The sequence below is a fragment of the Arabidopsis lyrata genome, assembly GCF_000004255.2.
Source record: "Arabidopsis lyrata subsp. lyrata unplaced genomic scaffold ARALYscaffold_2, whole genome shotgun sequence".
Taxonomy (NCBI): Eukaryota; Viridiplantae; Streptophyta; class Magnoliopsida; order Brassicales; family Brassicaceae; genus Arabidopsis; species Arabidopsis lyrata.
Window position 1 is genome coordinate 17976029 of NW_003302554.1, and position 25010 is coordinate 18001038.

Here is a 25010-nt window from a genome sequence, read left to right on the forward strand (position 1 = left end):
CTGGTTTTGTCCAAACAATCATTTGCATGCATTCAAAATTTAAGGTTGACTATTTAAAATTTAAAGTATAGTGTGATATTTTAGTGAGAATTGTCCAATTACAGATTTTTTATTAAACTGATACTCCCTCTGTTCTTAGATATTTGATGTTCTAAAGTTTTAGTTTGTTCCATAAAGTTTAATTATTTATTGATTAAAATTAATATATCGTAAACTTTAAGACGTAATGATTAACTGTTTTCTAATACTATTGGTTCAAAATTATAAAAAAAAATATTTAGTATAAAAAAGTAATTGATAAATAATTAAATAATGATTATTTTTTAATATATATAAAAATTCTAGAACATCAATCTTGTAGGAACAGAGGGAGTATTTGTTACCGTTACTTGAAAAAAAAGCCTACATAACTGTTTTTTTTTTTTTCTCACTGTTAATTTTTTTTTACCATCTCGTGTCATCAAACATTCTTATTTTAAAATATAAAACGGAAAATATGAAAATAGTGTGAGAAGACTACACCCACTATATAAACAAGAGCCAAGCAGGTGAGGTTAGTTCATCGGTGAGGTTTGAGAGTAATTCACTACACAAAAAAGAAAAAAAATTGAGTGCCCTCCCCCAAAAACAAAATTGGTAGATAACGAGCAATTGTGTTTTTTTCTCTCATTTGATCTTTGAATTTTTACATTTTCTTGCAATTTCCCCCCTATTCTGGTGTCCCTCGCTTCTGTGAATCATCTGTCTTTCAAAAAGAAATAGAAAAGAAAATTCGATTTCTGGGTTTGTTTTTGTCATACAGAAAAATCAAGCTTATGAATTTGTGTTCAATTTTTTGTTTTAATTTGAAAGGCAGGTATTTTCAGAACGAGATCTTTTTTCCAAATTTCTTCTGATTTTACCCTTTTTTTCTTCTTCTTAGATTTTAGTAAACCGAGGGTGAATTTTTGATTCCCTCTTTTTGGATCTAACAGAGGTTGCTTATTTCAAACCTTTTAGATCCATTTTTTTTATTTTTCTTGAATTTTCTCGGAAAATCCTTGTTTCTTTACTTTTGATAAGATTCAGGTTCTTTTTTTCGGATTCAAATGGCAGCTGCTATGAATTTGTACAGTAGTAGCAGAACGTTTCAAGCATCAGATTCGTTTGGTGGTAGTGGTGGTGAACTCATGGACGCGCTTGTACCTTTTATCAAAAGCGTTTCCGATTCCCCTTCTTCCGCGTCTGCGTTTCTTCATCCCGCAGCGTCTGCGTCTGCGTTTTCTCTTCCTCCTCTCCCCGGTTATTACCCGGATTCAACGTTCTTGACCCAACCGTTTTCATACGGGTCGGATCTTCAACAAACCGGGTCACTAATCGGGCTCAACAACCTCTCTTCTTCTCAAATCCAGCAGATCCAATCTCAGATCCATCATCCTCTACCTCCGACGCATCACAACAACACTTTCTCGAATCTTCTCAGCCCAAAGCCGTTACTCATGAAGCAATCTGGAGTCGCCGGATCTTGTTTCGCTTACGGTTCAGGTGTTCCTCCGAAGCCGACGAAGCTTTACAGAGGTGTGAGGCAACGTCACTGGGGTAAATGGGTGGCTGAGATCCGTTTGCCGAGGAATCGAACTCGTCTTTGGCTTGGGACCTTTGACACGGCGGAGGAAGCAGCGTTGGCCTATGATAAGGCGGCGTATAAGCTGCGCGGCGATTTCGCCCGGCTTAACTTCCCTAACCTACGTCATAACGGATCTCACATCGGAGGCGATTTCGGTGAATACAAACCTCTTCACTCTTCAGTCGACGCTAAGCTTGAAGCTATTTGTAAAAGCATGGCGGAGACTCAGAAACAGGACAAACCGACGAAAGCATCGAAGAAACGTAGTTCATCGGTGACGGAGAAGAAGGTTTCGTCGCCAGATCTATCGGAGAAAGAGGTCAAGGCGGAGGAAAAATCGGTCTCGACTGCTGGATCTCCACCAGTGACGGAGTTTGAAGAATCCACCGCGGGATCTTCGCCGTTGTCGGACTTGACGTTCGCTGATCCGGAGGAGCCGCCGCAGTGGAACGAGACGTTCTCGTTGGAGAAGTTTCCGTCGTACGAGATCGATTGGGATTCGATTTAGCTTAGGGGCAAAATAGGAATTTCAGCCGCTTGCAATGGAGTTTTTGTGAAATTGCATGACAGGCCTAAAAGTAATTAATTAATTATGGTTTAGTTGTTAAATTTCGTATTATGTTAATATTTTGTATTATGGGTTTGTATTAGTCTCTGTGTCGGTCCAGCTTGCGGTTTTTTGTCAGGCTTCGACCATGCCACAGATTTCATTTTATGTAATCTTTTTTTTTTCTCTGTCTTATGTAATTTGTAGCCTCAGTGCCTTTATCTTAATGCAATTTTATTTTAGTTTTTGTAGTAAATTGAAGTCGTCTCTACAATTATCTATTTGACAAGGCCAAAACATTTTGATTTCGACAAACCATGTGATTTTTAAGAAGATGAGCATGTAATCTAAGTACATGAAGATTGGATTTGTAGTTTCGTGGATGAATTTGTTAAACTTATCAAAACCAAATAGTTTTTTTTTTTTGACATGAGAAACCAATTCACAGGTCTTCCTTCACCTAGATTTTGTATGAACGTGAACCTTTTTACTACAATTCAAGTGAAGCACGTCTCTTGAGTGTCGTCATAGGTTTTTTAACGTTTTCGTAATCTGTCAAACCCTCTGAAGTCATATGATTCGTCAAGATAAAATACAAAAGTTGATTTGATATTGATTGATAATTTATGTTAACCCCTAAATAAGTGATATTGTAGTCGGATTGATAGAAAAATTCCACCGCAGATTAACATCCTTGAAATATAATATCTACTAATGTTTGCAAAAATTATAAGAAATGTTATCATATCGTCTGTCCAAAATGGTAGTTTCGAATCATAGAAAAAGGATTTAATACAATCAAGTATGTAAGCGTAGCTATTTGATTGGTTGAGCCCTCAACAAAGTAACGTTCTAGTGATATTAAAACAGGTGGTAGAACGGTTTTAATTTGTTCCACTAAAATTTTGTTATGTTCTAAAAAAAAAAAAAGTTTATATGTGGAATTGCATCTATGAATGTTATAACGCATTTACCTGATATAACTCATTTGCTAACACGTCACCTTATTCTTCATATCGTAGTTAGATTTTTTTGGATCTTTCTCACACGTTCTCAAATATCACTAATGGTGTGAAATATTTCTTGTCCGTTTTAATATCACTAATGGTGAAAGCTTGGCGTGTTGATGTATGTGGCCGGCCTTGCCACAACTTTTCGTGAAGCATTTTCTATCATTTATCTTAATACTTACTTATATCAAAAGAATGTCGAAACTCAATAATTCGATGTCACTGTAGTGAGGTAGAAAAAGACAAAGTCGGTAAGACATTGATCGAATCTTCTTCACACATTTTAGAAAAAGTAGACATGGATTTTCGCCGGTACACAAAAGGTGTGACTCAAAGAAGTAAAAGGGGAGATACAAAAATCAACGTTTGTTCATCATTTTTGTTTTTTCATGACAAAAATTTTATCTCTAACATTTCAAATTAAAATAATCCACATACCCATATTAATATGTTTTGTTTTTTTTTTTTTTCGAACCCCATACATTAAATAATCGGAAGTGATTATTTTCGAGAGAGAGCCAATCGAAAAACGACAGATTTACATGGGAAAACAGAAACCACTTGCTCTTGCACTTCGTAAGTCTATCAGCACGGAAGTTAATTTCACGGGGAATATGCATAATACTAAAAAATACAAAAAGATCTTTATAGTACTTGAAATTTGTTAGCTCAGATACAAAAATATACCAATTTCCGGTACTAACAGTAGTCATAGCAAGTAAATCAGACCAATCCATCTAATATGTTTATTATATAAGTAGCAAATAGAGGAAAATTCCAACTTACGCAAAGGAAGCATAAAGATGGAAAATTTGAAAGGCACACAACACCAAAGGAGCCCACCAAAGATTATGTTCACACTCCATTTCTCTTCTCTTTCACATGCGTTTTTCAACCATTTTTTGTATAAAAGTTATTGTATTTATGACATTGCATTGAATTCGGTAACACCATTATTGTTCATAGACGTCTAATCTTGAATAAAAATCTATCAGCCTGAAGTAGTTTGTATCCATTTTTAATTTTTTAGTAATATCCGTCTTTGAATCACTTTTGATTTCAACTTAGATAACCAACTTACCAAAACCAATTCAAGGATTTTTGTAGATAGCTTATACATTTGACTAATACAACTAGACCATCACATTATATAAGAGAAACAAGCCCAACAAGGCAACAACAGTGGTAATTAGGCCTGGACTTTCGGTTAACCGTTCGGTTATCGGTTGGGTCAATTCGGTTTCGGTTCTTTCGGTTTCAAAATTTAGTATCCATTCGGATATTTTGAAATTTTGGTTTGGTTTCGGTTCTTTCGGTTTAAAAATTTAGTATTCATTCGGTTATTTTGCTTATGATAGTTTCGAATATTTCGGTTATTTTTGAGTATTTTACCATTTTTATATATTTTTCAAGTATTTTTGATCATTTGGTCTATAAATAACTAATTATTTTGAAAATATAATTGTATTTCGGGTATTTCGGGTATTTCGGTTACCCAAAATATTTCGGTTCGGTACCGATTCGGTTACGGTTATTTCGGTTATAGAATTAGTATTCATTCGGTTATTTTCAAATTTTTGGTTCGGTTTCGGTTCGGTACATTCGGTTCGGTTTATTTGCCCAGGCCTAGTGGTAATCTTGAGTTAAAAGTGCATTTGTTCGTGCAATTCTCCATATAATTAATCTTACAAATATGGGCCTTTTCAAATTAGCCCATAGAAAAAGCCCATATTTTAGTATAGTAGAAACTAGAATGTATAGAAACCCATAGTTGTTTCTCGGTATAAAAAATACGCAGTTAGTGGAGAATGGGCTTTTTGGTGGGCTTTATAGTATAAAGTTTATACTATGGGCTATTGTGGTTCCCCGGAGGATATTTGATAGCCCGACCCCGACATTTCACGTTGCACACTTCTTCCGTTGTTTGTCTTTCCCTAATTAAGGTATTTTGGAGTAACTATTTTATTTTATTTCCCGTATAACCAAAAAGTTAAATATCGCAATATGAACACAGATCACATAAACGCCAATCTATGAGAAAGAGTAAAATTAAAGACCCCTTAATGAACACACCATATGTTTGGTACAAATTATGTTAAATTTATGCAACAAAAATTTGGAAATATTCGTCGAAAGTTATGTTATTAACTAATTTTCAACAAATATATTTTATTACGTTTATGTATTAAATTATTATTATAATATATTCAAATAATTGAATTATTATATAAAATTTACTATGTCTTAAAGTTATATCGTAAATATTTTCTAAAGATATTAAAAAAAATTTATGAATAAAAATGTAAAAAAAAAAAATTATGATTAAAAAACACTTTTGAAACATTTTTTGTGAATATAAAATTATTTATAAGTGACAAAATAACTAAAAAAGAGTTATAATATAGAGAGGAAAAATTCTAGCGGTTCAAAACCAAAAAGATATAAAAACACAACCAGAAAAATAACCGTCAACACAAAAAGTAACCGTCAATCTTTTAACGAAGAGTTGCGATAAAAAGACATAACCGAGAAAAAATAATCGTCGATATTTTAACGGAAAGTTGCGATAAAAAACACAACCGAGAAAAAATAACCATCAATATTTTAACGAAAAGTTGCGATAAAAAGACAAAACAAAAAAAGTAAATGTCAACATTTTTACTAAAAGTTATGATAAAAAGACACATCAGAAAAAATAACTGTCAACGAAAAATGTAACCGTAAATATTTTAACGAAGAGTTGCGATAAAAAGACACAACCAAGAAAAAATAACAGTCAATATTTAAACGAAAAATTGCGATAAAAAGACACATACTGAAAAAAATAACTGTCAATTTTTTAACGAAGAGTTACGATAAAAAGACACAACCAAGAAAAATAACCGTCAATATTTTAACGGAAAGTTGCGATAGAAAGACACAACCGAGAAAAATAAACCGTCGATATTTTAATAGAAAAATACGATAAAAAGACAAAAAAAAAAAACCTTCAATATTTTAACTGAAAGTTACGATAAAAAGACACAACCGAAAAATAACCATCAATGAAAAATTATAACCATAAATATTTTAACAAAGAGCTAGGACAAAAAGATACAACCGAGAAAAAATAACCGTTAATATTTTAATGAAAAGTTGCGATAAAAAGATACAAACGAGAAAAGTAATGTTAATATTTTAACGGAAAGTTGTGATAAAAAGACACAACCAAAAAAATAATCGTCAACGAAAAAAAGAACCGTCAATATTTTAACGAAGAGTTGCGATAAAAAGACACAACCGAGAAAAAATAACCGTCAAACTTTTAACGGAAAGTTGCGATAGAAAGACACAACCAAAAAAAATGACCGTCAATATTTTAACGGAAAGTTTCGATAAAAAGATACAACCGAAAAAATAACTGTCAACGAAAAAAGTAACCGTCAATATTTTAACAAAGAGTTGCGATAAAAAGATACAACCGAGAAAAAATAACTGTCAATATTTTAGCAAAAAATTGCGATAAAAATACACAACCGAGAAAAAAATAACCGTCAATATTTTAACAGACAAAAAAAAACACAACCGAGAAAAAAATATCGTCAATATTTTAACAAAAAGTTATGATAAAAAACAGAAACGAAAAAAGTAACCGTCAATATTTTAATTGAAAGTTGCGAGAAAAAAACACAACCAAAAAAATAACCGTCAACTAAAAAAGTAACCGTTAATATTTTAACAAAAAGTTGCGAGAAAAAGACACAACCGAAAAATAACCGTCAACTAAAAAATTAACCTTCAATATATATTTTAACGAAGAGTTGCGATAAAAAGACACAACCGAGAAAAAATAACCGTCAACATTTTAACGGAAAGTTGCGATAAAAAGACACAACCGAGAAAAAATAACCGTCAATATTTTAACGGAAAGCTGCGATAAAAAGACACAAACGAATAAAGTAACAACCAATATTTTAACAGAAAGTTGCAATAAAAAGACACAACCGTAAAATAACCGTCAATATTTTAACGAAGAATTGCGATAAAAAACACACCCGAAAAAATAACCGTTAATATTTTAACGAAAAGTTACGATAAAGAGACACAACCGTTCAGAAGTGCAAAATGCATTTATTGAGGTTGTTATTTTGGTTAATAAAACCAATTTGATATGTAGTCTAATGGTTGATGTAAAAAAACTTCGTAGTATTACTAACTATACAAAAAATGCAATGAAATTATATAATGGAAAGACGTAACTTTAAATGAATAAATGCAACTATAAAGATATAACTGTAAACTGAAAAGATACGACTGTAATTGAACAAATATAACCGTAAATAATTCAACGAAAATTCAAAGATAAAATTCAATAAAAAGATATAACCATAAAAAACGTAACCGATTTAAATGAAAAGTTGCGATAAAAAGACGTAACCGTTCAGATGTGCAAATGATATTTATTAGATTGCTATTATATATAGATTTCTATAGTAATGAGTCCAAATAAACAAAAGAATGCACTAATATATGGACTTTTCATAAAGTAACTTATTCAAGTAAAGATTTTTGACGTTATATGGAGAGACTAGGTTCAATGTTCGTTGGGAGGGATCTCTACTTTAAAAGAGATGAATTTAATTTGGTGTGGGTCTAGTTTCTGGGAGACGTAGAGCCTTCGGTTTTAAACTTCCAGATACTAAAAAAAATCAAAACGTAATTGGATATGGAAAATTTTAATTATCCACTAAGAACTAGCTAATCAATCGATATTTCAAAAGATTATTAATATATCCTAAATAATTATATTTTAATTTGTCAACAATGAATTATACTCTATATGTAAGATAATTTATTTTTTGCCTCCCCGCAAAAGGAACTCAAAGTACGATTACTATCTCATATTCCCATTTAAATAAGCAATGCAAAAACTTTCCGTTCGTGGCAAATCTTGGGAACCTCCATTTACAAAAACAAATATTGGCGATGTATATGATTTGTAATTTATAAAGTTTGGACTAAATAAATATGAAATTACATGCTCTTTCCTATTGTGATTCACCTCCAAGATTGTAAGAAATAATAGCAAAACAGTGGAAATAATAGTTGGGACAATAAAAGATTAGTTAGGACGTGATAATGCATTCCGAATAGTATTTTGTTAAGTATTATTGTTAAGAAAAGTGTGATGCACGTCTAGATCTATCCTATTTTTTGAATATATGTACACTTCAATATAATTTAAACTAGTGTCATATATATATATATATATATATATATATATATATATATATATATTCATTAGCACAATTCGAAGATAATATTTTGTTGCTGCTTTTTTTTGGTGGGGATAAAAAGTAAAATTTGTTGTTGGATTAAACATACATGATTTATACAAATTGTGTTTATATATAATATAATAAATATGTTACAGATTCTAGAATGTGTTGGACTAGATATTAGATAAGGGTCAATTTGGTGGTTGAAATATATATGGATAGGGATGTCAAATGAGTCAAAATTCATGGATCAATATAACTCAACTCAATCCATGAATCCTAATGAGTTGAAAATTTTGACTCAAATGAGTTGATGGATCAAATAAGTTATTGAGTCAAATGGGTTGATGGATCAAATGAGTTGGGTTATAATGGGTTAATGGTTTCAATGGTTTACCCATTTAACCCATCAATTTTTGTTAAATTGAATCAAATCAATTCCAATCTCTAAACCGATTTCAATTTGAGTCTAACCAAAACTTCTAAACCGATTGAATATAGTCCTTAATTTTCCCGCCAAAAATGTGAATACACAATTTTTCCATCAACATATAAATTCGTGATTATCCCGCCAAATTTTTTGTAATTTTTAACCAAAAATGAGAATGTAAAATTTTCCCGCCAAAAACGTAAATCCGTAATTTTCCCGCCAAAAACGTAAATCCGTAATTTTCCCTCCAAAAACGAAAATCCGTGATTTTCCCGCCAAAAACGTAAATCCATGATTTTCTTGCCAAATTTTTTTATAATTTTTAACTAAAAATTAGAATGTCAAATTTTCCCGCCAAAAACGTAAATCCGTAATTCGCCAAAAACGTAAATCCGTGATTTTCCCGCCAAAAACGTAAATCCATTATTTTCCCGCCAAATTTTTTTTATAATTTTTAACTAAAAATGAGAATGTCAAATTTTTGCGCCAAAAGCGTAAATCCGTAATTTTCCCGCCAAAACGTAAATTCGTGATTTTCCCGCCAAAAATGTAAATCCGTGATTTTCCTGCCAAAACGTAAATTCGTGATTTTCCCGCCAATAACGTAAATTCGTGATTTTTCCGCAAAAAAATTAAATTCGTTATTTTTTTCGCCAAAAACGTAAATCTGTGATTTTTTCGCCAAACATGTAAATCTGTGATTTTCCCGTCAAAAACGTAAATTCATGATTTTCCCGCCAAAAATATAAATCTGTGATTTTCCCGCTAAAAACTTAAAATCCGTGATTTTCCCGCCAAAAACGTAAACTAATGATTTTTTTTGGTATGAACTTAAATCCGTTATTATTATTATTATTATTATTATTATTATTATTATTATTATTATTATTTTCTTTTTATTGTTAATTTACTTTAATTATTAATTTATTTTAATATTAATTTATTTATTATATTAATGGGTCAACCCATTTAACTATGAGATAATTGGGTGTAAAGTACAACTTTAAGTCTAAATTAGTTTTGTCACTATCCATTTAGTTGAGCAAACAATATAAATATATAGCCCCGTAAACAGACTAAATTAGCCCCACGCTCCAATTTTTTTTTTACACTTTTCATTATCTCTCATCATCAAAACCTTTGCTGGTCATTTGTTCCCCATTTCATCTCTTGCCATTATTCTTTCACCGGTGATTTCTATAGCAAATCAAATATCGAGAAGTTGGTGAATCTATCTTAACTTTTACATTTTAATTATTGTTATAGTTTTAAAATTTTTGTTTTCATTCTTGGTTTATTCGATGATTCAAGGCCGTTAATTCAAAGGCGAAAATCCATTTTCGGTGATGGTATCTAACTTGATTTTGTTGGTAGCCATGACGGTGACGCGGCCGCCGTGTGCGGTAGAAGATTTGAGGCCGAAGAGAGATTGTGTGTTGGCCAACGGGAGGGATCTGGGGTTACTTTGTTTTTTGTTGACGGTGAAGAAAAGAGGTTCTTACGATAGCGCTGGAGAGAGAGAGCAGTGAAAGCCATTGATGAAAGATGTGCAGTTTACTTAGTACATGTGTACATATATTATTAACGTTCTATATATGTGTTTACATTTATACAAATATTAATAATGCTCTATATATGTATTTACATGTATACAAAATGTTAATAACACCTTATGTATCATGTAATATACATATCTTTTTTTTTTTTTCGTCTGAATGATTCCATTATATTATACGAGGGTAGAATACGGTTTTGAAATACAAGACCGACAAGAGTCGAAACTCTTTCGGAAACTAAGCCGGCGGAAGACATAAATATCCCCGGGAAACTAAGCCCAAAAGAGGGAAGCAAACTATAAACAAAAAGGTACAAGAAGGTAAACTCAAAAGGAACCAAAGAACTAAATCTGAGACTCGAAACCATCATAACCCGCAAACAATCCCAGAGAAACGGTTGGCGTCGGAGTTGAAACCAAGAAACATGAGCCTCAAGAAGAAACAACCAAACATGCAAACTCCAATAGACCGGAGATCCCGAAGAAGAACGAATCTGAAGGCTCAACCAGCAACAATCCGACAGAACAGAGAGCGAGATCAATCCGAAAAAAGAGCACAGCAACAAACACCATCATGCCATTTCCACCATGGAAATGAGCTCGAGCGAAACCAGGCACAAAGAACCTTTGAAAAACGGCTGGGGATAAGTCAAAGAGGAGCACCAACTCTTACACGCGGACAAAGTGAACCAATCAAAGCCACCTACACACCTGAACCGGTCACGACCTCGCAAGAGAAGAACTAGTGAACGAAACCACTGCTGCGCTTAGAACCCAACAACGAAAACCGAAGACGGCTTCATAAAAGACCTAGTAGATGCACCTGCAACGATGTACCATCCGAGAGACAAACCCCAAACACGAACCTAGCCCACCAGAACCCACACACAAACTAGAGGAAGCAAACAGCGAAGAAGAACTAGGAACCCAAAGCAGAGAGATAAAGCAAGCAAAGCACTAATCCGGAAAGTACAACAAAGCCATACAATAAGCCGTAGAGTTAGAACCCAAAAGCAAAACTTAATCTCTGCCCAAGCCTAAAGCACCAACTAAACTTTCAACACAAACTACAAGATCTAAACCAAACACAACCAACGAAGAGCCAAAGAAAAAAGAAGCATGAGAGACAAGAGGAGAATTGGGTCACCGAGAAAACAGAGCCGTTGTTCAGATCAGAAGAAGCCATAGATGCTCCAAACACAATGAAGCAAGTGGTCAGGGACAAGAAGAGGCACCACACATAGATGCGATAGTGAGAACGACGATTCCATCATCACCATCGATCAAAAGCCCTTTCGATTCCAATCTCCTAGAACCAAACTCCATCAGATCTGAAATTCAACAATAACCCAAACCAACTCGCCAAAACAACCACGCTTCCAAGACCTAAGAAATCAAAGACAATACATGAAAGAGAGGACCGACGCCGACGCTGTGGGAGCCGTCACGCGCCGGTCAGATCGTGGCCAAGACGATGAAGAAGAAGAACGGCGATTAGGTTAGAGAGAGAAGGAAGAGTCGGGGGGTGTTTTACCAAAAACTGGTGTAATAATAATAATATACATATCTATTTTGTATATAAATGTATTACTTCACAAATGTTAATAATACTCTATATACGTGTTTATATGTATATAAATATTAATAATGCTCTTTATATATGTATTTACATGCTCTGTTCGACAATCGGGTTGCAGTATATGTTTGTAACATACAAATCTACAAAAGTTAATAACACTTTATATACATGTGTACCTATGTACAACTGTTAATACCGTTCTATATATGTGTTTACATCTATACACATGCTAAATTAGAGAGACATTTTGGATATTAGTTCAAATTTGAGATATATTGTAAAAATGTTACGTCAACCAATTAGTTCTATCGCTGCACAAGCATCATTTCACCTGATAAGCATTAAATGCTTTGCCCAAAAAGTCAATTATTACACTCAACATTTTTGCATACGCGCGCCTCATGGTTTTTCCGTAAATAGATAGATTTGCAGACCTTATTTTTGCTTTTTTATATCGCCCTTCCTAGGTAGATAAACTGATTGTCTCTGACCTCATTTATTTGCCCATTTTTCACTCTCACCAAATCGTCTCTTTAACTATCTAACCCATCAGAGTTCATGGGTTGACTCAACTCATTTAGCTTCAAACTCATTGGATAATGAGTTGAGCTGAGTTGGGTTAACCATTTTGACATCCCTGGATAATTAAAATCTGATATGCCTTTATATATATATAATATATATACACTTCTAACATGCTACCCAAATATATTTATATAGTACAGTGCTTCAAAATACAAATGAACATTTTGTTGTTGGATTTAACATATATTTTACAATAAAATAAGAGAATATATTGGACTAGCTAAATGCCAATTTGGTGGTTGATATCAAATTAATTCTTTTCTTAATTAATTAGAGAAACATTAAGCTAAGTGACAGAAAAATATCAAAAGTGGTTTAGTACTGTTACTCGATTCATTTTAAAAAAGGTTTTCATGTCGTTTAATTAAGTTGGAAACTCTATTCAGACCTAACTCTAATAGTTAACTATAACTTTTTTTTCAAAATTATATAGTTAAGTATATCTTTCATCAATTTCTACCAAACTAATTACATGTGTCTTCACATGACTTCACACTTCGTTTTTCTATTTTTCTGCCATCAAATCAAATAGTACTAAATAATGTGCACATACCACACAAAACTTTGTAATATATACAAATTTGACTAATATAAATGTATTGAAAGTTTAGTCAGATATATAACCGACCACTATAGTCGCTTGACATTCATTTAGTTAATACATGCTGAATGATAGTGAAGTCGAAGTTGGCATAAAGGGACATCAATATTTCAAACGGGATAATTATTGGTCGGAATATGGTATGCTTTCTTGTAGTATAATAGTAAAATTCAGTATGATATACTTCATACATATTGATTGTTGTTAATTATATTGAAAAAAACTTTATAAATTTTTGTCCTGAATTGTCTAGCTATAATAACCTCATATAAAATTTTTGAGAATTTTTTTTGTAACCCACTAAAACCCTTGTTTGAAAAATCGCTAGGCGCTAGTCGGGCGTTCGGCATGGGCCTAGCGATTAATCGGAAAATCGGATTAAAATCGGGGATTAATCGGGGATTAGTTTTAGGGTTATTTTAATATTTTTAAAATATATTAATTCAATATTGTTTTCAAAATTACAGTAAAAACAAATTTTTATGATTTTTATTAAAATTTGAACACAAGTTATGTAAAACATCACAAACTCCCAATTCAAATGATTGAATAACAAAAATAAAATGTTTTTTTTATACTTGTAATCTAAAAAATAATCGGGGTATGTAAGATTAGGCGGGAAATAATCGGATTAGGCGGGAAATAATCGGATTAGACGGAGAATAATCGGGTTACTGATTTTTTAGGGGATTAGTCATTAATCGAGGCGGAAAGGGTGGGCCTAGCGATTAAGCAGGGAGTAATCGGAGCTAGGCGGGGATTTTTAGAACAGGGACTAAAACTGTTGCAGAAGCCTTAGTTTGGATCAACAAATTAAACCAATATGTTGAGTTGTATGTTAACTTGTAAAGCATGATCTTTCGTTGACGTACGTTGTATAAAACCATCATTTTTATGTTGATAATTTGTTTGTTTTAATTCATTTAATATATATCGTTGCAAATTTTCATATACTTAGCATCTGCTGTTTTGTTCAACAATTTAGTTACACGCAAATATTGTTACTTTAAAACAAAAACATAGGCACACTTGTACACAAGTTAATTTGCGTACATTGTTGGATTACTCTTGATTTTGTCATCTCTTCTTCATTATATATTTTTGATTAAAATCAACTGAATAAATTTATAATCCCTATTATAATGAATAGTAGAATTTAATTCATAAACCTATTCAACTCACTGCAAAATTATATATTTTCATATAATTTAATTTGTACTCGTTTAACTATCTTCGTAAAACTAAATTTTTAAATTATAATTTAATCAGTACAAACATCTTGGAAAAAAGCTTCCCATTAGGCTATTACAGTATTACATATATATATGAACTATAAAACTACTTAATACATTGCTATTTTGTTGGTTCGAGTGAGTTTTTAATATTGTTCATATCAATAAAATAGTACATGATATTATTGATCGCACCATAGCAAAAAACAATGATGATATTGTTTTAAAACAATCAAACTAACATTGAATATAACATTTGGAAATTAAAGAAATAAGCTGCTTTAGCTCATGGGGCAAGACAGTTGAAATGTGGCCCTATGCTTCATTGAAGGGACTCAAATCTTCAGTTTTGTTTTGTACTTTTTCTTCATTAGCTTTGGGAATGAGCCAAATAGTAATTTACGAAATGGTTATAAAAATTGTAATTATCTTAGATAAATTAGAGAAAAATATCTTTTTTAAAAAAAAATCAAAACATTTTTCCAACATTTACTGAATTTTGAGACTTTAATCAATAATTTTTTTTGTAAGAATAACTAAAAAACAGAACTGGTATAGAGTTTGATCTAATTTAGTTTTGAAGCTGGTTAAATAATATAGACAAATAAAGTTATACCAGATAAAGAACCAGATTATCACGAAACAAAAACTGAAAGGTTGACAAAAAGAAGACATAGCAACTAAAAATTTGGTGCAAGTGGGCAAATAATAGATAGCCACGTAGGCACATTCACATGTTTTATAAAAAACAAAATTATTGTGAGGAGAAAAATAACAAAATCATCTTACGTTTACATTAATGTTTAGTTCTAACCGTAAGAATCTTACCGTTGAATTTCAATCACATTACGTAGGTCGATTTGAATACACAAAGTACCTCTTTTCGGTGATATTCGTATAATTTGTAGAAAAAGAATCATTGGTGTCGATTAAAAAAACAAAGATTTTGATTCTATGAGTTTACAATATTAAAACTAGTCGCTCTCTAGATCTTATTTTCCTGATTCGAATAAATTTGAGTTGGGATTTATTAGTGAAAAGTTGAAAATTAAAGGCATTGCTCAGCTATAAATCTCTCCCAAGTCTAGAAAATTTAGGCAATTTACCAAATTCATTTAAAAAAAAAAAATTATTTTGGACCACAGAGAATCAGTCTAGTAGTCTATTATTCACAAACAATCGTGGGAGGGACTCGAACTCATCTGATGTGAAAACGTTTCTCTACTAATCTAGAATGAAAATATATTATCTCTTTTTTTTTCTAATTGTTGTTTGCCCTCCATGTAACTATTATCTTTTTACAAATTATTTGAACATTTAAAAAATATATATATTTTAACATTTTTATGGAATATTGTTATAAAAGTTATTATTAAGCGGTTAAAGGAAAACATAAGAGTAAAAAATAGAGTAGGGATTATTGTCTAAAATGCTATTTTTTAGGAAAAACTTACGAAAATGTCATTTTTTGAATAGTTTACGGATTTTGCCCTTTTTTAACACTTAAAAATGTACGTATTTTGTGATTTTTTTGCAAAAATACGTACTTTATACCAAATACTAAACCCTAAGAACAAATGGAACCGACTAAACCCAAACATAACGAGTGAAACGCATGTTAAATCATATTTTTGGAACCTGAAAAATGACAAAATCTACAAACTATTCAAAAAATGGCAAAATCCACAAATGCCACTACAAAAAAGGGCAAAATCCGTAATTAATTCAATAGGGTAAGTTAAGAAATATAGATAGATAGCAGTAAAAGATAAATGTATCCTGTACATAAAAAAGAACAATACTGAATACAAAAATAGAATTAGGGAGTTCTAGAAGAGAAAGGACCACCGAGCAGCAGGGACCATGCCAACAAATTTTATTGAAAAACAAAAATCTTCCTTAATAAGAAAGTTATTCAAGGTCTCTTTGTGGAATGGGGACCCTTAATCAAAAGATTAAATCTCCCAAATAAATTAATTAACTTACATCTCATAGTAATTATATTTTTTACAAATGGCTTAGCATGCCTTATTCTTCCTACATTGTTTCTGAAAGGTATTATTTTCTTACCACCATTTGAATATTTTTAAAAAAAAATTTTTTATTGAAATATAGATTTGGGATCTTAATTCTGATACATATAAATAATCATCTGTTGGAAAGGGGGCACACATATGTAGAAAATTGCATCGTGCCGGAGTATATAATTTGGTATATGGAACTATTTATAATGAACTTTGGGGTTATGGTGATTAGTTCATGAACCCAACAATGCCTAATTTAGCTTTTCTCTAACCGCCGCCGAATATAAAGATAATAATTAAGCAAACAATAAATTAAACCACAACCGCACATTTTCTTAATTAACAGCACGAAAATGATCAGAAACTTCCACTCATGTGCTTAACATAAAAAAAACTCTCATGTGTTTATGACTGTGTTTATATTTGTACAAATTAGTTGAAATACAATGAATGTGTGCTAATGGAGCTTAAATTAAGAAATTAAAAATAAAAACTTTTGCAAAAATGCCACTTTTTCAATGCCACTTTTCAAAAATATCCCTTTTTAAAATCTTATAAAAAATGCTCTTAAAAATATAAGATTTACCCAAATATGTATATAATATTATTAAAACATACACAAACTACATTTCTATGTATTTAAAATCTTATAAATACTTTATAAATATCTTATAAATGCATTTTAAATACCTTTAAAAACCTTTAAAATATTTTGTAAAACTTTTGAAAAACCTTAAAAATCCTTTAAAATAACTTGTAAAACTTTTAAAACACCTTATAAAACCTTATAAATACTTGGATCGAGTCTTCAAGTAGTAGTTACAATCCATAAGTACCTTATAAACCTAATAAAACTTTATAAAAATTTCAGATTTAAAAAGAGGCATTTTTGAAAATAGACATCTAAAAGTGCATTTTTAAAAAGGAGCACACCAAAAAGGGTATTTTTAACAATTTCCCTTAAAAATAATACAAAAAGTGGTTGTCCCCGTCGGAACAAGAAATCTAAAGGGTTTCTAATTTCGTGCCCTTTGTGGATTCTCAAGTAACGAAAGTCAAGAATTTTGACCTATCTGGTCTGTCTTTGGTTATGAAATTATATTCAAATACCAATTAGACGTAATTTAATTAGACAAGTTAAGAAAAATGCAGGACAACAAACCGTCGTGAATAGTAGTATTAATTAATTATAAACTACCTATATAAAGAGTGAAGCCGTACGTATAATACGACCAAGTGCATGCAATGAAAAAACAATGAAAAAGAAATGCGATACACGTAGGATTTACGTACTATTTTTGTCATTACAAAACTAGAGAGAGTTTATAGCTACTAGTTTCGATTGAATACCACAAACTGTTAGATAGAATTCGGTGCAATCGTTTTTGTTCTTGTGGGCGTTTCGCTCTATTTCTTTTTCTTTTCCCGATTTTTATTAGGTCTGTTTTAGGTCTAATTAAAAGCTGCATAAAGATTCCTATTAGTTTGTTCAAAAAACAAAAAAAAGAAGATTCCTATAAAAAGTGCTCAAAACAAGAATTGCCATTTCCACTAGTTTGGTAAACCAATGGATCTGTGTGCTATGGCTATAGCTGGTTGTTATAATGCATGTGATCGTTAGACCGGCAAACGATATTTACAACTCAATTCTTCATAGGCTCATAGTCATATCCTTAGCCGCTTTACTCGAACTATAGAAATTTCTCTACCGCATGATCTTTATTGAAATAACTCGTATATACACATAACACATGCATACGTACTCTACACTTTTATACCATTAAGTTCTCTACTAATTCGTTATTGAATTGTTGTTTTTACATACAAACCCAAAACAAAAACCAAACTTATAATATTACACAAATAGACTCATTGTTAAAGAATTCGCTATAACCGGTTATAGGAAAATACCGAAAGATGTAGTAAAATATTATCTTCATAATTTGATCAGTAAAGATATATTCTGCTGTCTTTTTCACTTCTGATTTCGGACTTTTTGTGATCTCTGAAATCTTCCATCAACATTTTTTAAAAAAAATTGAAGGAAAACCAAAAGTTTATAAATTATTAAGTTGTAATGTCCGTGAAGAAGAAATTGGGATAGATTTCTAAAAATCTAAAAATTAAGTTTCTGAATATGCCTGCCATAGATTTCGGTGAAATTTTACCTTTCCTTGATTCCTAGCTAATCTTACAAATATGAACCGAATATATCATTTTCCGAGATCATGTAGAGATATGGTTTTTGATCAAATTCCTTAATATATTAATACGTTGATGTGTATTCTAAGAATGTCGAATAATCCTCAAATCTCAAGGTTAGTGATTCCAAAATATTAAAAATATTCCATGCCGTCTTTCATTCATTACATTCTTTTAATTCTACCACCATATTCTACCTTAAGAATTCATATTTACACATACAAAACACTTGGCAAATTCAATAAAGAAATATATTTTGAAATTTAGACGACCATATATTCCAACAAAAGCTTAGCTAACAATTGATCTACCCCCCTTATTTTTTTTGGTGTCTAACCGTTGATACAACCGTAACATTATATTTTAGCTAAGTAGCTACTAAGGGCTTGACTGGTTTAAACGCAGCGGTTGCGATTGCGGTTGTGGGAGTTTGCGGAAGCAGGCGGTTGCGGTTTCAAGCGTTTTTTAGCGTTTTGACCGACTGGTTTAGCGGTTGAAAACGGGTGCGTTTGCGGGAGATTTACGACTGGTTGATCAGCGGGTACGATAGCGGTTAAACCAAAATTTACCAAAATAAATTTAATATATGATTATAAAAAATTATAAAACACCAGAAACTATAGTTATGAAAAGTATAAATTTTTTAAAAATGATTAATGATTAAAAACCATAAATAATTATTCATATAAATTTTTATATTGAAAACAAAAATAATTATTTATATTAGAAAATTAAAGTTAAATAATAATTATTTTTTTAGAATTAACGTGAATATAAATCAGACATGATGATATATATTTTAATTTATTTATTTTCCTTTTTTACACCAACCGCAACCGCCCGCAACCGCAAACGCTTGCGGGAAGGAGCTTTTGAAATCCAGCGATTTCGAGCGGTTCGAAGCGGTGTGGAGCGGTTTCTATGATTGGTACCAACCGCTAGCAACCGCAACCGACCGCTAACAACCGCTAGGCGGGTGCTAGCGGGAGAACCAATCAAGCCCTAAGCTAAATCAATACTGTATAGTGTATACTCAAATACATTAATTAAAAAGCTAATCTAGCAAAACCATTCGTAACATAGCTCGGATCTTCTTTCGTATGATTACCAAAAATAATAAGTTTATTACCAACAAAAAGTCTTCTTTCGTGTGCCATCAAAAAGCTCGTATCTCATGCTACTTAATTAGAAAATTTAGACCAATTATGAAAAGATTAGACGCATTTTAAAAAAAAATCAAATAGAGCGCGGTTCATAATTTTTCAACATGGATGAAATCAGTCTACCTTCCAAAGAAAACGATTTTTTTTTTTTTTTTTAAACCGATTGACACCTTCTAGGCCTCTACCATCTTTTTTTTTTTTTGTTTATGTAATTTACTAATACTAATAAATAAAGGGACCAATGTCCTAGATTCCATATATGCATTCTTTACATTTCATTTACATTGAGACACGTAAAAAAAAAAGCATGCTTAAAAACCTAAATAACTATTTTTCCAAGGATCCAATGGAGAGTGAAAAGAAGAGAGAAGAGAGGCATAATGTGGCCAAAAAGGTACAGAGGGAGCCACCAATGATAGATGGAGTTTTTTTCCTATTTCTTTTGTCTTCTCTTCCTTCTTCTCACGCTTCTCCTTATAAATTCCTCTTCTCCTCCTTCACCACTTCCTCCTCCTTCACCACTTCTCTCTCTACATCTCTTTCTTTCTCTGTCTTCTCTCTGTCTCAACGAGAATATGACTAACCAGAATGTCATCGTTTCCGACAGAAAACCCATCTTGGGTTTGAAAACCATCACTGTCTCTGTCACTAACTCTCCTCTGTTCTCTAATTCATTTCCCACTTACTTTAACTTCCCTCGTCGAAAGTTGTTGAAACTTCTTGAAGTAGCCGACAAGAACAACAACAACAACTTAGTTGTTGCTCCAAAGATTACATCTTTGATCGATTCCATGCGTGATTCTTCCCCTACACGTCTCAGATCCTCTTCCCATGACTCTGTCTCAGATATCGACGACAAAACATCTTGGATCGTACGTTAAATCCGTACCTTAAACCTGAATTAATTAACCCATTTTCCGGATTCTTGAATCTGATCATGATATATCATGTTTTGTTTAGGTTAGATTTCCTTCGGCTTTAAATATGTTTGATGAGATTGTGAATGCTGCGAAAGGGAAACAGATTGTTATGTTTCTTGATTACGACGGAACTCTTTCTCCCATAGTTGAAGATCCCGACAAAGCTTTCATAACCCATGAGGTTTTTATTCTCTTCCTACAAAATATCTTTTGGGTTAATTTATTTATTAATTATTACTGTTTTTTCATTTGATAATTAATGTAAATTTTTCTAACAGATGCGAGATGTTGTAAAAGACGTGGCTTCGAATTTTCCGACTGCTATCGTCACCGGAAGATCCATAGATAAGGTACATTACATTTTTACCAAATACATACTATTTTCTATATAAATACGATATATATAACGTACGAGTATGTTTTGGTTTTCAGGTTCGTAGTTTTGTCAAAGTAAACGAGATTTACTACGCCGGAAGCCACGGCATGGACATTGAAGGTCCGACCAACGAAAATAATTACGGCCAGGTGAGAAAACAATGCAGAAAATCGACTGACAAAAATAAAAATAATTTGATTTCTAAAAGGTTCTTTTTTTTTCTTTAAATGACCACAGAGTAATGAAAGAGTACTATTCCAACCTGCACGTGAATTTTTACCAATGATCGAGAAGGTACATTTTGATAGCTTTTTTAACTTAACAAATCGAATTACGTACACGAGTTAAAACAGTAAAAAATATATTTAAATTTGGCGGATATAAATAATTTTCAGGTGATTAAGATTTTGGAGGAAAAGACAAAATGGATCTCTGGGGCTATGGTGGAGAACAACAAATTTTGTCTATCCGTACATTTTCGACGTGTTGATGAGAAGGTAAGAACAAAAATGATGATGAATAATAAACTCTCTTATTTGAAAAACATAAGTGGTCCAAAAAAAATTTGTTCTTAACCTGAAGTACTTGAGAAACTTAAAAGATTTATTTCTTGAAATGAAGTATTTTTTGGCAATGTACGTGACACCTAAGTTTCAAATAAAAACCTACTGTTAAAGATTTTTAGATATTTCACTTTTCAGCACTAATTAGTACTCACAAAGCAAAACACTTGTGTTATTTTGATGTTGATCATGATGTTATTGTGACCGTTTACCGAATTACTCATACTTTTCATCTAGAGAACACATTATTTATTTAAATGTTTGCTTGTAACAGAGATGGACTGCATTAGCTGAAGTAGTAAAATCAGTTCTTATTGATTATCCAGAGCTGAAACTAACCCAGGGTAGAAAGGTAAAAGTAACCTTCATCTCCCTCTTTTTTACTAGTCATTAGGCTAATTAAGTATTGATATAGAATATTTTTTCAATAATTATTATCTTTATTTAATCTTTCTATTTATAAAACCAGGTGCTTGAAATCCGCCCCACAATCAAATGGGACAAGGGCCAGGCACTCAATTTTTTACTAAAATCATTAGGTGAGACTGAGAGAACCCCATAAATATAGTTATTTATTTTTCATTTGGAAAATATCTTTAAATTCTCATATCATTTATGCAATTAAAATAGGATATGAGGATTCGGAAGATGTTGTGCCGGTGTACATCGGGGATGACCGTACTGACGAAGATGCGTTTAAGGTATAGTGACACTTGAATAATACACGTTTTCGTACCATCAAATAATCTAAGTTTTTTCACTATGTTAAACAAATCTACTTTGATTATACAGTTCAACGAATATTAACGTAATAAATTAATTATATAATTCGATAGGTTTTACGTGAAAGGGGGCAAGGTTTTGGGATTCTTGTCTCAAAAGTTCCAAAGGACACCAATGCCTTTTATTCTCTTCAAGACCCTTCTCAGGTAAACTAATTAAAACTTACCCTTCTATAAATAATTTGAAGTTGATTGCAACTTTATAACTATAGTTGTGACTGTTAATTTATTAAACTGGAAACCATTTTATTGTACAGGTTAACAAGTTTCTGGAGCGTCTAGTGGAGTGGAAGAGGAAGACAGTGGGAGAAGAGTGAAAGACATGCGACATAAATAACACTTTATTTCTTAATTTTGAGTAGATTATTAGTTTATATAAACACCCTTTTAAATTAGTAGATGCCTGGAGGGTGTTTCGGCCAGAAGTGTTTTTTTTTTAATCTACATCGAACCGAAAATTGTAAATTTCGTGTAACGATTTAGAAATGGAAAAAAAAAATATTAATATCTACTCATTCCTATTTGACTTTCCTTTGTTTACTTTTGTTGCTTACTAATTAAACATTTTTATTAATAACTTTCATCCTTTAGTTACTTAATATAAGATGATTAACTAAGTGTCAATAGTTCGACGAGTAAATTAAATAATTTTAATTAAAATTTAAAGATTTTCGAGCGATATGAACGTAGGCTCAAAACTTTTTAGTTATTAAAACAAATGATATGCAATGATTTTTGATATTAGCAAAGTTTTTGATTGTACCTTTATTTCATAAACTAAGGGCGTCAACTCCGACTGTAAAATCATCATAGTTCTGATATGTTCTACTAGTTAATTAAAATAACAATACTTATGAAACGAATAAATCAAACAAAAGGAATATGCTTGTATTATTGTTACTATTCTATTTTTTATTTTATTATATACTAGTAACTTTCAGTCTTAACTATTTAATACTAATAAGAAAGAGTAAATATTAATGTCAGTTGTGAGTTGTTACAGATGTTTAGACTGTGCGTACTACGTGTTTATAACCAGTAGTAGTAAATAATAGATGGTCGCATATATCAATATACTTTATGATTATCAAGCAAAAAAAAAACACTACTAAATAACTAGCCAAATGTCATTGATCTTTCTGTACCTACATACCATTTTTGGTTTTGTTTGTAAGATGCGAGTAACTACTCCCTGTGCTCACATGAATACATATGTATTTAAGTACTAAATATATAAGTATGATTAAAAAGAAAGTGTTAAATATATAAAAGTTTTAAACAGTTTTTAACTGAGTCACAAAAAAAAAAAAGCTTTTAACAGAAAAGCTTTTTAAATATGAGTGAAAGTACTGTTTTGCAGTGTAGGAAAGCTCTCCTTGTCTGCTTATTTATATACTAAAAAGCAAAATGAAATAATACGATTTTGGACAGTCTGAAGGAAACACTTCCGCAAACCCAAGAAATTCACTCCCAAAAAAAATATCTTTGAACTCTTTTCTTTTCTCAACACCCACTTGGAGGATTACATGCTATTATATTTTAAGTTTTTTTTTTAATGTTCTTCATCATAGAGTTAAACATAAGGAAAATTCTTAAACCGTATAAATATCGAAGATATATATATATATATGTGGACACCTAAGATTTGAACAAGTATATATGTAAATCTTGATCGATCGTTCCGAAAATTTTCAACACATAAACTCCTAGAAAATAATACTCCTACTCAATTTTTATTCGAAAGAATTAGGATGACCTAGAACATTATATCCCTTACATAAAGGAGAAAGAGGCATACAGAATGGAAGACAAGAAAAGAGCAACCATAGAAGATAGACTAACAATGAACAAGTTTTAAACAACTTCGTGTTTTGCTCTTTTTGTTTGTTGTAAAATTACCCAACTAAGAAAAGAGTTATCATAAGTTTATTGAACTTATATATATCAGCTGGCAAACTTGTAAATCTTAGAGAATATGATTGCAAAAGGTTGAGTTTATTATTGATAATCAAAGAGTATATATAGTTACATAAGACTTGATGTACAAGGAAAGAATATTTAGCAAAGATATTAATCGGAAATTATCCATATCCGTAACACTCCCCCTCAAGGTGGAGCGTGTAAGTTAAGAACGCCCAACTTGGACCGTAGATACTGAAACTGATCACGACCCAGAGCTTTAGTGAAGATATCGGCTGGTTGTTCATGAGTGGAGAGATAAGCAGTAGCAATGGTGCCGGAAACTATTTCATCTCGAATAAAATGGCAGTCACTCTCGATATGTTTCGTCCGCTCGTGAAACACCGAATTAGCTGCAATATGAAGAGCGGCTTTACTGTCACAGTATAAACGCATAGGCTGAGAATGTTTCACACCAAGAAATAAGAGTATCTCCTTTAGCCACAAAAGTTCTTTACAAGTCATAGCCATAGCTCTATATTCAGCTTCAGCCGAGGAGAGAGAGACGCGAGACTGTTTCTTTGTCTTCCATATAAGAGGAGAATCACCAAGCATGACCATATAGCCAGTAAGAGACTTACGAGTCTTCGGACAAGAATTGTAATCGGAATCACAATA

General features: G+C 31.7%; 2 protein-coding genes and 1 long non-coding RNA gene across 3 annotated transcripts; 2 read left to right on the top strand and 1 right to left on the bottom strand.

The window, feature by feature from the left end:
- The first annotated feature begins 546 nt into the window (after window positions 1-546).
- On the top strand, window positions 547-2409 carry LOC9323781 (ethylene-responsive transcription factor RAP2-4). The gene has a single exon (XM_021034860.1). The coding sequence runs from the start codon at window positions 1089-1091 to the stop codon at window positions 2112-2114; it is 1026 nt and encodes a 341-aa protein (XP_020890519.1). The 5' UTR covers window positions 547-1088; the 3' UTR covers window positions 2115-2409.
- Window positions 2410-10546: 8137 nt separating this feature from the next.
- LOC110230613 lies at window positions 10547-11931 on the bottom strand. The gene is made up of 2 exons (XR_002333725.1): window positions 11554-11931; window positions 10547-11109 (listed from the first exon to the last, which is right to left on the bottom strand). It is a non-coding gene; the product is annotated as an uncharacterized LOC110230613 (long non-coding RNA).
- Window positions 11932-20149: 8218 nt separating this feature from the next.
- On the top strand, window positions 20150-22960 carry LOC9323783 (trehalose-phosphate phosphatase B). Its single transcript, XM_021034168.1, has 11 exons — window positions 20150-20664; window positions 20753-20893; window positions 20991-21062; window positions 21145-21237; window positions 21326-21382; window positions 21484-21585; window positions 21926-22003; window positions 22121-22190; window positions 22282-22352; window positions 22488-22580; window positions 22691-22960. The coding sequence occupies exons 1-11, from the start codon at window positions 20212-20214 to the stop codon at window positions 22748-22750; spliced, it is 1290 nt and encodes a 429-aa protein (XP_020889827.1). The 5' UTR covers window positions 20150-20211; the 3' UTR covers window positions 22751-22960.
- Window positions 22961-25010: the final 2050 nt, after the last annotated feature.